The sequence below is a fragment of the Oncorhynchus gorbuscha genome, linkage group LG18, assembly GCF_021184085.1.
Source record: "Oncorhynchus gorbuscha isolate QuinsamMale2020 ecotype Even-year linkage group LG18, OgorEven_v1.0, whole genome shotgun sequence".
In the NCBI taxonomy this organism is placed as follows: Eukaryota; Metazoa; Chordata; class Actinopteri; order Salmoniformes; family Salmonidae; genus Oncorhynchus; species Oncorhynchus gorbuscha.
In genome coordinates, this window is record NC_060190.1 from 73,429,203 (window position 1) to 73,441,614 (window position 12,412).

The 12,412-nt window shown below is 44.7% G+C and overlaps 1 protein-coding gene across 1 annotated transcript in view; it reads left to right on the forward strand.

The window, feature by feature from the left end:
* kif5ab (kinesin family member 5A, b) overlaps positions 1 to 12,412 on the forward strand; it is a 192,455-nt gene that overhangs the window by 114,668 nt on the left and 65,375 nt on the right. Inside the window, exon 5 of the mRNA XM_046312357.1 lies at positions 9,792 to 9,840. Coding sequence (XP_046168313.1) covers positions 9,792 to 9,840 — 49 coding nt within the window. The remainder of the gene's footprint in view (positions 1 to 9,791; positions 9,841 to 12,412) is intronic.

Here is a 12,412-nt window from a genome sequence, read left to right on the forward strand (position 1 = left end):
AGTCCTATAAGGTTAGTATCACACCTCATGTAGTCTAGCCCATAGTCCTATAAGGTTAGTATCACACCTCATGTAGTCTAGCCCATAGTCCTATAAGGTTAGTATCACACCTCATGTAGTCTAGCCCATAGTCCTATAAGGTTAGTATCACACCTCATGTAGTCTAGCCCATAGTCCTATAAGGTCAGTATCACACTTCATGTAGTCTAGCCCATAGGCCTATATGTTTTAATAAGGTTAGTATCACACCTCATGTAGTCTAGCCCATAGTCCTATAAGGTTAGTATCACACCTCATGTAGTCGAGCCCATAGGCCTATATGTTTTAATAAGGTTAGTATCACACCTCATGTAGACTAGCCCATAGGCCTATATGTTTTAATAAGGTTAGTATCACACCTCATGTAGTCGAGCCCATAGTCCTATAAGGTCAGTATCACACCTCATGTAGACTAGCCCATATGCCTATATGTTTTAATAAGGTTAGTATCACACCTCATGTAGTCTAGCCCATAGTCCTATAAGGTTAGTATCACACCTCATGTAGTCTAGCCCATAGTCCTATAAGGTCAGTATCACACCTCATGTAATCTAGTCCATAGTCCTATAAGGTTAGTATCACACCTCATGTAGTCTAGCCCATAGGCCTATAAGGTCAGTATCACACCTCATGTAGTCTAGTCCATAGTCCTATAAGGTTAGTATCACACCTCATGTAGACTAGCCCATAGTCCTATAAGGTCAGTATCACACCTCATGTAGTCTAGTCCATAGTCCTATAAGGTTAGTATCACACCTCATGTAGCCTAGCCCATAGTCCTATAAGGTTAGTATCACACCTCATGTAGCCTAGCCCATAGTCCTATAAGGTTAGTATCACACCTCATGTAGCCTAGCCCATAGTCCTATAAGGTTAGTATCACACCTCATGTAGACTAGCCCATAGTCCTATAAGGTTAGTATCACACCTCATGTAGACTAGCCCATAGTCCTATAAGGTTAGTATCACACCTCATGTAGCCTAGTCCATAGTCCTATAAGGTTAGTATCACACCTCATGTAGTCTAGTCCATAGTCCTATAAGGTTAGTATCACACCTCATGTAGTCTAGTCCATAGTCCTATAAGGTCAGTATCACCTAAGGTTAGTATCAATGACACTCAACCTGTCTTCATCATAAGGGAGGTTTCTGAGTCAAAGGTGAACAAGGTGATTAGCTCACTAAAAAACTCTAAAGCCAAAGATGTGTTTGGGATGGACTCTACCTTTCTTAAAAACTACAAAGAGTCACTCATTGGCCCCATTACTAAGGTCACCAACACATCTATTGGTCTTGGTGTGTTTCCAAGGGTATGGAAGTCGGCCATAATAACGGCCAGCTTTAAATCAGGTGACCCTGCTGACGTGAGTAACTACAGGCTCATTAGTGTACTACCTGTGGTGTTGAAGGTTGCTCTGCTGACGTGAGTAACTACAGGCTCATTAGTATACTACCTGTGGTGTTGAAGGTTGTTGAAAAGTGTGTAGCAGAACAACTGATTGCCCACCTCAACAACAGCCCCTTCACATTACACTCCATGCAGTTTGGCTTCAGAGCGAAACACTCCACAGAAACGGCCAACTGCTTTCTTCTGGAAAATGTGAAGTCCAAGATGGACAAAGGGGGTGCTGTTGGGGCTGTGTTTCTGGACCTAAGGAAGGCTTTTGATACTGTTAACCATGAGATTCTCATCACAAAATTGTCCAAGTTCAACTTTTCCCCTGATGCCTTGAGATGGATGAAATCATACCTTGAAGGCAGAACTCAGTGTGTCAGAGTGAGCAATGAGCTGTCGCCCACTAGTAGCTATGATGTGGGCGTGCCCCAAGGGTCAATACTGGGGCCCCTCCTGTTCAGCCTGTACATTAATGATCTGCCTTCTGTCTGTACTGAGTCTGAAGTTCAAATGTATGCAGATGATACAGTGATATATGTGCATGCAAAGAGCAAACAACAAGCTGCACAGGAACTCACTACTGTAATGGTCCAGGTTACAAAGTGGCTCAGTGACTCGTGTTTGCATCTCAATGTGAAAAAAACTGTTTGCATGTTCTTCACAAAGAGGGCAACAGATGCTACTGAGCCAGATGTCTATGTGTCAGGGGAGAAGCTCCAGGTGGTATCCGATTTTAAGTACCTTGGCATCATACTTGATTCCAACCTCTCTTTTAAAAGCATGTGAAAAAGGTAATTCAAATAACTAAATTCAATCTAACTAATTTCCGATTTATAGAAATTGTTTGACTACAGAGGTAGCAAAACTGTACTTCAAATCTATGATACTCCCCCACTTAACATACTGCTTGACTAGTTGGGCCCAAGTTAGTATCACACACATGTAGTCTTGCTGTACAACATTAAAACCTATTCAGTCTACAAACAGGCTCTCAAAGTGCTTGATAGGAAGCCCAATAGCCATCATCATTGTCACATCCTTAGAAAGCATGAGCTCTTGAGTTGGGAAAATCTTGTGCAATACACCGACACATGTCTTGTAGTCAAGATCCTTAATGGCCTGGCTCCCCCTCCACTCAATATTTTTGTTAAACAGAAAACCCAGACATATGGCAGCAGATCCACAAGGTCTGCCATGAGAGGTGACTGTATAGTTCCTGTATAGTGACTGTATAAAAGCACCTTTAGTAAATCTGCATTCTCTGTGAGAGCTTCCCATGTCTGGAATACACTGCCATCAGACACACATAACTGCACCACCTATCACACTTTCACAAAATGCATGAAGACATGGCTAAAGGTCAATCAGATTTGTGAACATGGTCCCTAGCTGTGTGTTGCCGTTTCCATGTAGTCTGTTGTCTGTAGCTTGTGAGGTGTGGAAACACTTTGTTGCTTTTATGAATTTTGTCTTGCTGCTTTTTGTTCTATGTTGCTCTGTCTGTATGCTATGTCTTGCTTGTCCTATGTTGCTCTGTCTGTATGCTACGCCTTGCTTGTCCTATGTTGCTCTGTCTGTATGCTACCTCTTGCTTGTCCTATGTTGCTCTGTCTGTATGCTATGTCTTGCTTGTCCTATGTTGCTATGTCTTGCTTGTTCTATGTTGCTTTTGTCTATATTGTAATTGTTTTTAATAACCTGCCCATGGACTGCGGTTGAAAATTAGCCGGCTGGCTAAAACCGGCACTTTTACTGAAACGTTGATTAATGTGCACTGTCCCTGTAAAAATAAAAATAAACTCAACTCAACACCTCATGTAGTCTACTCCATAGGCCTATAAGGTTAGTATCACACCTCATGTAGTCTAGCCCATAGGCCTATATGTTTTAATAAGGTTAGTATCACACCTCATGTAGTCTAGCCCATAGTCCTATATGTTTTAATAAGGTTAGTATCACACCTCATGTAGTCTAGCCCATAGTCCTATAAGGTTAGTATCACACCTCATGTAGTCTAGCCCATAGGCCTATCTGTTTTGATATGGTTTGTGTCACAACTAAAGTGGCCAAATCACTTCTTAAAATTAAGCACATTAATCCGCTGTAGTGGAAATGTCAGTACTGAGAGAGACTTGGACAATTATTCAAACAATTATCTTTATTCAACATTGATTCATTATTTGCTGTAATGATACCGTCGACTGCACACTCCAGGTTGTGTTGCCGAGAGCTTAACTGACAATGAAAAAATAGCCATCTTATATATGCCCTAAATGCCCAGTCAGTCATTTCTATCGTTCCCATAAGCCACCATGGTCCATCTCCTGGTTATCTGCACAGGATATTGTTTTACTTCCAACCCGGCCTAGTTTCCCAGATGCCAGGAAGATGAGACAACGAGACATTGTTCTAAACTCTTCGAGGATATCTCCATCTCCATCTCCATCTCCATCTCTATCTCTATCTCCATCTCTATCTCTATCTCTATCTCTATCTCTATCTCTATCTCTATCTCTATCTCTATCTCTATCTCTATCTCTATCTCTATCTCTATCTCTATCTCCATCTCTATCCCCATCTCTATCTCCATCTCTATCTCCATCTCCATCTCTATCTCTATCTCTATCTCTATCCCCATCTCTATCTCTATCCCCATCTCTATCTCCATCTCCATCTCTATCCCCATCTCTATCTCTATCCCCATCTCTATCCCCATCTCTATCTCAATCTCCATCTCCATCTCCATCTCTCTCTATCTCTATCTCAATCTCCATCTCCATCTCCATCTCTCTCTATCTCTATCCCCATCTCTATCTCTATCTCTATCCCCATCTCTATCTCCATCTCCATCTCTATCCCCATCTCTATCTCTATCCCCATCTCTATCCCCATCCCCATCTCTATCTCCATCTCCATCTCTATCTCCATCTCTATCTCTATCCCCATCTCTATCCCCATCTCTATCTCCATCTCCATCTCTCTCTATCTCTATCCCCATCTCTATCTCTATCTCTATCCCCATCTCTATCTCCATCTCCATCTCTATCCCCATCTCTATCTCTATCCCCATCTCTATCCCCATCCCCATCTCTATCTCCATCTCCATCTCCATCTCTATCTCCATCTCTATCTCTATCCCCATCTCTATCCCCATCTCTATCCCCATCCCCATCTCTATCTCTATCCCCATCTCTATCTCTATCCCCATCTCTATCCCCATCTCTATCTCCATCTCCATCTCTCTATCTCTATCCCCATCTCTATCTCTATCTCTATCCCCATCTCTATCCCCATCTCTATCCCCATCTCTATCTCCATCTCCATCTCCATCTCTCTCTATCTCTATCCCCATCTCTATCTCTATCTCCATCTCCATCTCTATCTCTATCCCCATCTCTATCTCCATCTCTATCTCCATCTCTATCCCCATCTCTATCTCTATAACCATCTCTATCTCTATCCCCATCTCTATCTCCATCTCCATCTCCATCTCCATCTCCATCTCCATCTCTATCTCTATCTCCATCTCTATCTCCATCTCCATCTCTATCTCGAGTCACACACACACAACAGAAGTTTATCACAAAGTCATTGTCAGCTCAAGCTATCCTTACCAAAACCCATTTCTTTAGCCAGATGCCCAGACTAACTGCAGGAAGCTAGAGTGAACACCATAAAAACTCAGCATTAGCAGGCCAGTCTTACTCTTAGTTAAATATATAACCGTTTACTGTTAATATCAAACAAATCACCACTAACATTGAGTGGCTGCTGCCAACACACTGACTCAACTCCAGCCACTTTAATAATGGGAATTGATGGGAAATGATGTCAAATATATCACTAGCCACTTTAAACAAATGCTACCTAATATAATGTTTACATACCCTACATTATTCATCTCATATGTATACCTATATACTGTACTCTATATCATCTACTGCATCTTTATGTAATACATGTATCACTAGCCACTTTAACTATGCCACTTTGTTTACATACTCATCTCATATGTATATACTGCACTCAATACCATCTACTGCATCTTGCATATGCCACTCTGTACCATCACTCATTCATATATCTTTATGTACATATTCTTTATCCCCTTATACTTGTGTCTATAAGGTAGTAGTTTTGGAATTGTTAGCTAGATTGTTAGCTAGATTACTTGTTGGTTATTACTGCATTGTCGGAACTAGAAGCACAAGCATTTCGCTACACTCGCATTAACATCTGCTAACCATGTGTATGTGACAAATAAGATTTGATTTGATTTGACGTGATGGAGCGAGCAGCACTCAGGGAGAAGGGCACGCCGTCACTGCCTGCAAACGGCATGGATTTATTTTTTAAGGGGCATTACGGCCACACAAAGGGGATGCCGCCGTGAAATTCTAGGCATTATCAAGTACTTGTCAAATTGTGAATGAGAGACTGATGAAGTGTGTTCAGCCTGGGCACAAAAAAACAAAACTAATGCCTTTCAAGCAACTTCTTTCAAATCATCATTAGAGACGCGTCATGCAGCCTTACAATGTATTCAAAATCTAAACATATAGGCCAACCTTTTGTAGAAAAACCAACGTTACATTAATTACTCTGAATGAAGCATATAGCAAAACCTATTTGTTTGTGAACCGTTCAACACAAAATAACGCATGTGTTACACTTCCTCAAATCATTTAGGAGAAAATATAATTTCTATATTATTCAGCTTTGTTCAGTTGTATTCTTCATACTATAAAATAATATACAATAATGCCATGGAATTCTAACAAAATCTTGTTTGATAAATGAACTAGTTTAACCCACTTTGATAAATGAACTAGTGTAACCCACAGCCGTAAAGCCTAGACGGATCAGGACCTAACATGCGGACAACTCAGAGTATGCTATTTTCTTCATATCATGCTTCTTTAGACCTATCTAAATAAATAATGGATTTATTGTGAAGATGTAGGCTAAATTACATGGATTTACATGGATAAAATGTAGATGTTCCAAAGGTCTGCATCAGTGGCTTGTAGGCTGTGTGGAAGCCAGGAGATGCTAAATGTGTTTATATTAATTAACGGTCAATTACCGTGAGACCGGCAATTATTTGCTTGACAATCACCGGCTGATAAAATGTTGTGACCCCCACAAGCCCTGGTCGGCATTAACCTCTAGTGACCCCCCACAAGCCCTGGTCGGCATTAACCTCTAGTGACCCCCACAAGCCCTGGTCGGCATTAACCTCTAGTGACCCCCCACAAGCCCTGGTCGGCATTAACCTCTAGTGACCCCCCACAAGCCCTGGTCGGCATTAACCTCTAGTGACCCCCCACAAGCTTGGTCGGCATTAACCTCTAGTGACCTCCCACAAGCCCTGGTCGGCATTAACCTCTAGTGACCTCCCACAAGCCCTGGCCGGCATTAACCTCTAGTGACCCCCACAAGCCCTGGTCGGCATTAACCTCTAGTGACCCCCACAAGCCCTGGTCGGCATTAATCTCTAGTGACCCCCACAAGCCCTGGTCGGCATTAACCTCTAGTGACCTCCCACAAGCCCTGGTCGGCATTAACCTCTAGTGACCTCCCACAAGCCCTGGTCAGCATTAACCTCTAGTGACCCCCCACAAGCCCTGGTCGGCATTAACCTCTAGTGACCTCCCACAAGCCCTGGTCGGCATTAACCTCTAGTGACCCCCACAAGCCCTGGTCGGCATTAACCTCTAGTGACCCCCACAAGCCCTGGTCGGCATTAACCTCTAGTGACCCCCCACAAGCCCTGGTCGGCATTAACCTCTAGTGACCTCCCACAAGCCCTGGTCGGCATTAACCTCTAGTGACCCCCCACAAGCCCTGGTCGGCATTAACCTCTAGTGATCCCCCACAAGCCCTGGTCGGCATTAACCTCTAGTGACCTCCCACAAGCCCTGGTCGGCATTAACCTCTAGTGACCTCCCACAAGCCCTGGTCGGCATTAACCTCTAGTGATCTCCCACAAGCCCTGGTCGGCATTAACCTCTAGTGATCCCCCACAAGCCCTGGTCGGCATTAATAGTCCAGAAGTGTGGTCCAGTGGTAGTGCTGCAGACTCTGGACGACACACTGCCCCTCTAGGGCATTGGTTCGAAACCTGCCCTGTTACACTGTACCTCTTTCATCTATCCCCTCACCTGTCTCTCTGTCATCTGTCCCCTCACCTGTCTCTCTGTCATCTATCCCCTCACCTGTCTCTCTGTCATCTGTCCCCTCACCTGTCTCTCTGTCATCTGTCCCCTCACCTGTCTCTCTGTCATCTATCCCCTCACCTATCTCTCTGTCATCTATCCCCTCACCTGTCTCTCTGTCATCTATCCCCTCACCTGTCTCTCTGTCATCTATCCCCTCACCTGTCTCTCTGTCATCTATCCCCTCCCCTGTCTCTCTTTCATCTATCCCCTCCCCTGTCTCTCTGTCATCTATCCCCTCACCTATCTCTCTGTCATCTATCCCCTCCCCTATCTCTCTGTCATCTATCCCCTCACCTGTCTCTCTGTCATCTATCCCCTCCCCTGTCTCTCTGTCATCTATCTCTCTGTCATCTATCCCCTCCCCTATCTCTCTGTCATCTATCCCCTCACCTGTCTCTCTGTCATCTATCCCCTCCCCTGTCTCTCTGTCATCTATCCCCTCACCTATCTCTCTATCTAGTTCATCTATCCCCTCACCTGTCTCTCTGATCATCTATCCCCTCACCTGTCTCTCTATCTAGTTCATCTATCCCCTCACCTGTCTCTCTGATCATCTATCCCCTCACCTATCTCTCTATCTAGTTCATCTATCCCCTCACCTGTCTCTCTGATCATCTATCCCCTCACCTGTCTCTCTATCTAGTTCATCTATCCCCTCACCTGTCTCTCTGATCATCTATCCCCTCACCTGTCTCTCTATCTAGTTCATCTATCCCCTCACCTATCTCTCTGATCATCTATCCCCTCACCTGTCTCTCTGTCATCTATCCCCTCACCTATCTCTCTATCTAGTTCATCTATCCCCTCACCTGTCTCTCTGTCATCTATCCCCTCACCTGTCTCTCTGATCATCTATCCCCTCACCTGTCTCTCTGATCATCTATCCCCTCACCTGTCTCTCTATCTAGTTCATCTATCTAGTGGATGACATCACCACTCTCCTTTGTTGGTGTCCTAGATCTGAATATCCTTAAGCCAACTCTTCCTGCTATTTGTCTCAAAGTCATACAGAACACTGGACCAGACTTCACCACCGTTTAACCATACCTGAGGGTGGGATGTCTGTGTTCCTCCAAAACAGGTTGTTCTACACCAGTAGACTGGTGTCCCAGATATCTAAAGCCCTCTGGCTGTTATTGCCATTCTCCGATAGTCCAGGGGAGTTGGCTAAAGCTGTGATTCTCAACCAGCTGTCACTAGAACCCTAGGAGGTCTTCAGAGAGCTTTCAATGGGTCCCTTGAGAACAGAAAAGGTTAAGATTCCCTGGATAAAAACCTTGAGTTCCACATCAAGATCTTTACTGTCTCGTTCTGCACCTTTATCCTGGTGTCCCAGATATCTGTACTCTCTATACTCTAAACCCCTCTGGTTGTTATTGCCATTCTCCAGGGGAGAGGAGCAGAGGATTTGGCTAAAACACATCTGGGACCGGACCAAACTAGGATACCAACTAGCCATAACTGTGACATGTCTGAATCCACCGTAAATCTCTATAATCATTGGAGTGGATGTGTCTGCTAGTCTGGCTATTATTTTCTGGCTATTATTGCCCTGCCATAGTATATAGATAATCATTTCTATGGTAATGTACAATGTTAATTCAAATGATGCTAATGCCGCGTTTACGGCATGTCGGTTTACCTTGTCAGCTCAGGGATTAGAACTTGCAACCTTCCGGTTACTAGTCCAACGCTCTAACCACTAGGCTACCCTTCACGCCATCATTGACTTGAATTGGTCTTGACGTCTGTTCTTTTCAATATATTTCTATGCATAGCCCTCTGTCATCACTGGAGTTACTGTGGATGTATACTGTATGCATTATATTTAATAAAACATCACAAACATAAAGTTCTGGAACAAACCAGTCTGCTGCATCAGGTTATTATCACTGACAACTGTGTCTGTATTCATGGACGCTGGACTGATGGATTGTATATGAATACTAAATGTGTATTTGTCTAAATCACAACTTTTTAAAATAATCTCTGCACCCAGAACCACATCTCTGTGTTTACTGTAGACTATCTAACATTTAATGCCAGTTCATCATTATTTGGCAGATTCGTATGATCAGTCCACTTTCCTCTCAAAGATGAGTTTCTCTCAATGTGTTCTCTCCTCTGTTCACCAGGTGTCCTATTTTGAAATTTACATGGACAAAATCCGGGACCTTCTGGATGGTAAGTAATGTGTAATGTTGAAGAGTCTTCTGTGTGTGTACAACAGTAAAATGATACCCACATCATGAAGTTATAGATCCCTGTAGGGAGTCAGCCTATTATAGTAGGGAGGGAGAGAGGGAGAGAAAGGGAGAGAGAGAGAGAGAGAGAGAGAGAGAGAGAGAGAGAGAGAGAGAGAGAGAGAGAGAGAGAGAGAGAGAGAGAGAGAGAGAGAGAGAGAGAGAGAGAGAGAGAGAGAGAGAGAGAGAGAGAGAGAGAGAGAGAGAGAGAGAGAGAGAGAGAGAGAGAGAGAGAGAGAGAGAGAGAGAGAGAGAGAGAGAGAGTTTCCGATCCTCCACAAAACACTCCTTCATAAGTACACTTTTTTTCTCGCTTTGACTAATCCTTTAAAAACACATCTTACATCCTTACCATATCTCTTGTCTATCTTATTTTGTCCTACTTAGCTTGTCCCAAAATCAAATTTAACAGTTGACATTTTCTTTTCTGCTGCTTACTGCACTGAAACCCCAAAATAAAAACATATTGGAAATCTCCTCTACAGCTGTAAACAAACACTCTAGTATTTCAAAAAGAAATACTCTCACACTCCATCAAATATATCTTATATTACATAAAGGACATCTCCGACATCTGATTTAATAGATACAAAAGCATTAAAAGCATTAACTGCAATGATGCCATGTATCACCCCCCATTACATATCACCAGTCCCCTTTAGTAACGGTGGCTTGTACAGTGTTCTCCATGCTGGCACTCCAAGGAGTCTCTTTTCAATGAATCTTTATTTAAAACCTTGACATACTCCTTATATAACTCCTTCCCAGTCACCTCTTCCAACCCCACCTCTTCCAACCCCACCTCTTCCAACCCCACCTCTTCCAACCCCACCTCCTCCAAACCCACCTCTTCCAACCCTACCTCTTCCAACCCCACGTCTTCCAACCCCACCTCCTCCAATCCCACGTCTTCCAACCCCACCTCCTCCAAACCCATCTCCTCCAAACCCACCTCTTCCAACCCCACCTCTTCCAACCCCACCTCTTCCAACCCCACCTCTTCCAATCCCACCTCTTCCAACCCCACCTCTTCCAACCCCACCTCATCCAAACCCCACCTCCTCCAAACCCACCTCTTCCAACCCCACCTCTTCCAACCCCACCCGTCTTCCAACCACACCTTCCAACCCCACCTTCCAACCCCACCTCTCCAATCCCACCTCTTCCAACACCACCTCTTCCAACCCCACCTCTTCCAACCCCACATCTTCCAACCCCACCTCTTCCAAACCCAAGTCTTCCAACCCCACATCTTCCAACCCCACCTCTTCCAAACCCAAGTCTTCCAACCACACCTTTTCCAACCCCACCTCTTCCAACCACACCTCTTCCAACCCCACCTCTTCCAACCCCACCTCTTCCAACCCCACCTCTTCCAAACCCACCTCTTCCAACCCCACCTCTTCCAACCACACCTATTCCAACCCCACGTCTTCCAACCCCACCTCTTACAACCCCACCTCTTCCAATCCCACCTCTTACAACCCCACCTCTTCCAACCCCACCTCTTCCAATCCCACGTCAACCAACCCCACCTCATCCAAACCCACCTCTTCCAAACCCACCTCTTCCAACCCCACCTCTTCCAACCCCACATCTTCCAACCCCACCTCTTCCAACCCCACCTCTTCCAACCCCACCTCTTCCAACCACACCTCTTCCAACCCCACGTCTTCCAACCCCACGTCTTCCAACCCCACCTCTTCCAACCCCACCTCTTCCAATCCCACCTCTTCCAACCCCACATCTTCCAATCCCACGTCTTCCAACCCCACCTCATCCAAACCCACCTCTTCCAACCCTCTCAAATCCAGTAATAAAGCCTTTCTGTCTGACTCTGGGATATTGGGTGTAATCCTTGGTCTGGGAAATGGGGCGTCTTCATCTTGTCTTTTTGTAGTAATTCTTGAGCATAATCCCCTCTTCTGCTGACAGAGCAATCCTGCAACTTTCCAGCAGTTGTCCGACAATCCTTTCCAACCCCACCCCCAAATGTTCAGCCACCCGTCCTCCATCCATTAATGTGGGCCCAGCCATGTCCATTCATTTCCTTAGGGTGATGATTTTGCCCTTCAGCATCATCTTAGAGAAGTGTGAAATAGCTTCAGTTGTACAATCCAGTCTTGCCCCAAACACCAGAGGTTCCTCCAGCAGCCAATGCACTGACTCAGCCTTAGTGCGTCTGGACACGTTCGTTATACTCCAAACCCTAAGAAGGCCTCTGTAAAATGGAGGTACTCCATCCCTCGAACTCTGGCTACTATCAACCAAAAATAAAGCCTTCTTTAAATCCAATCCCCCTACCTGCTGTAACACCAGACCTGCCACCCCTCTCCACACCACATTTTCCGGTCCAAAAAGCAACCTTTGAAAAAACTGAAACCGGAAAGCAGCAGCCCAACTAGCAAGATGTACAAGTCCCTGTCCCCCCTCCTCTTTTGACAAATACGGGACACTTTGTGGAACCCAATGATATTTATCCCCCCCCCCAAAAAAAATCTACAATAATTGCC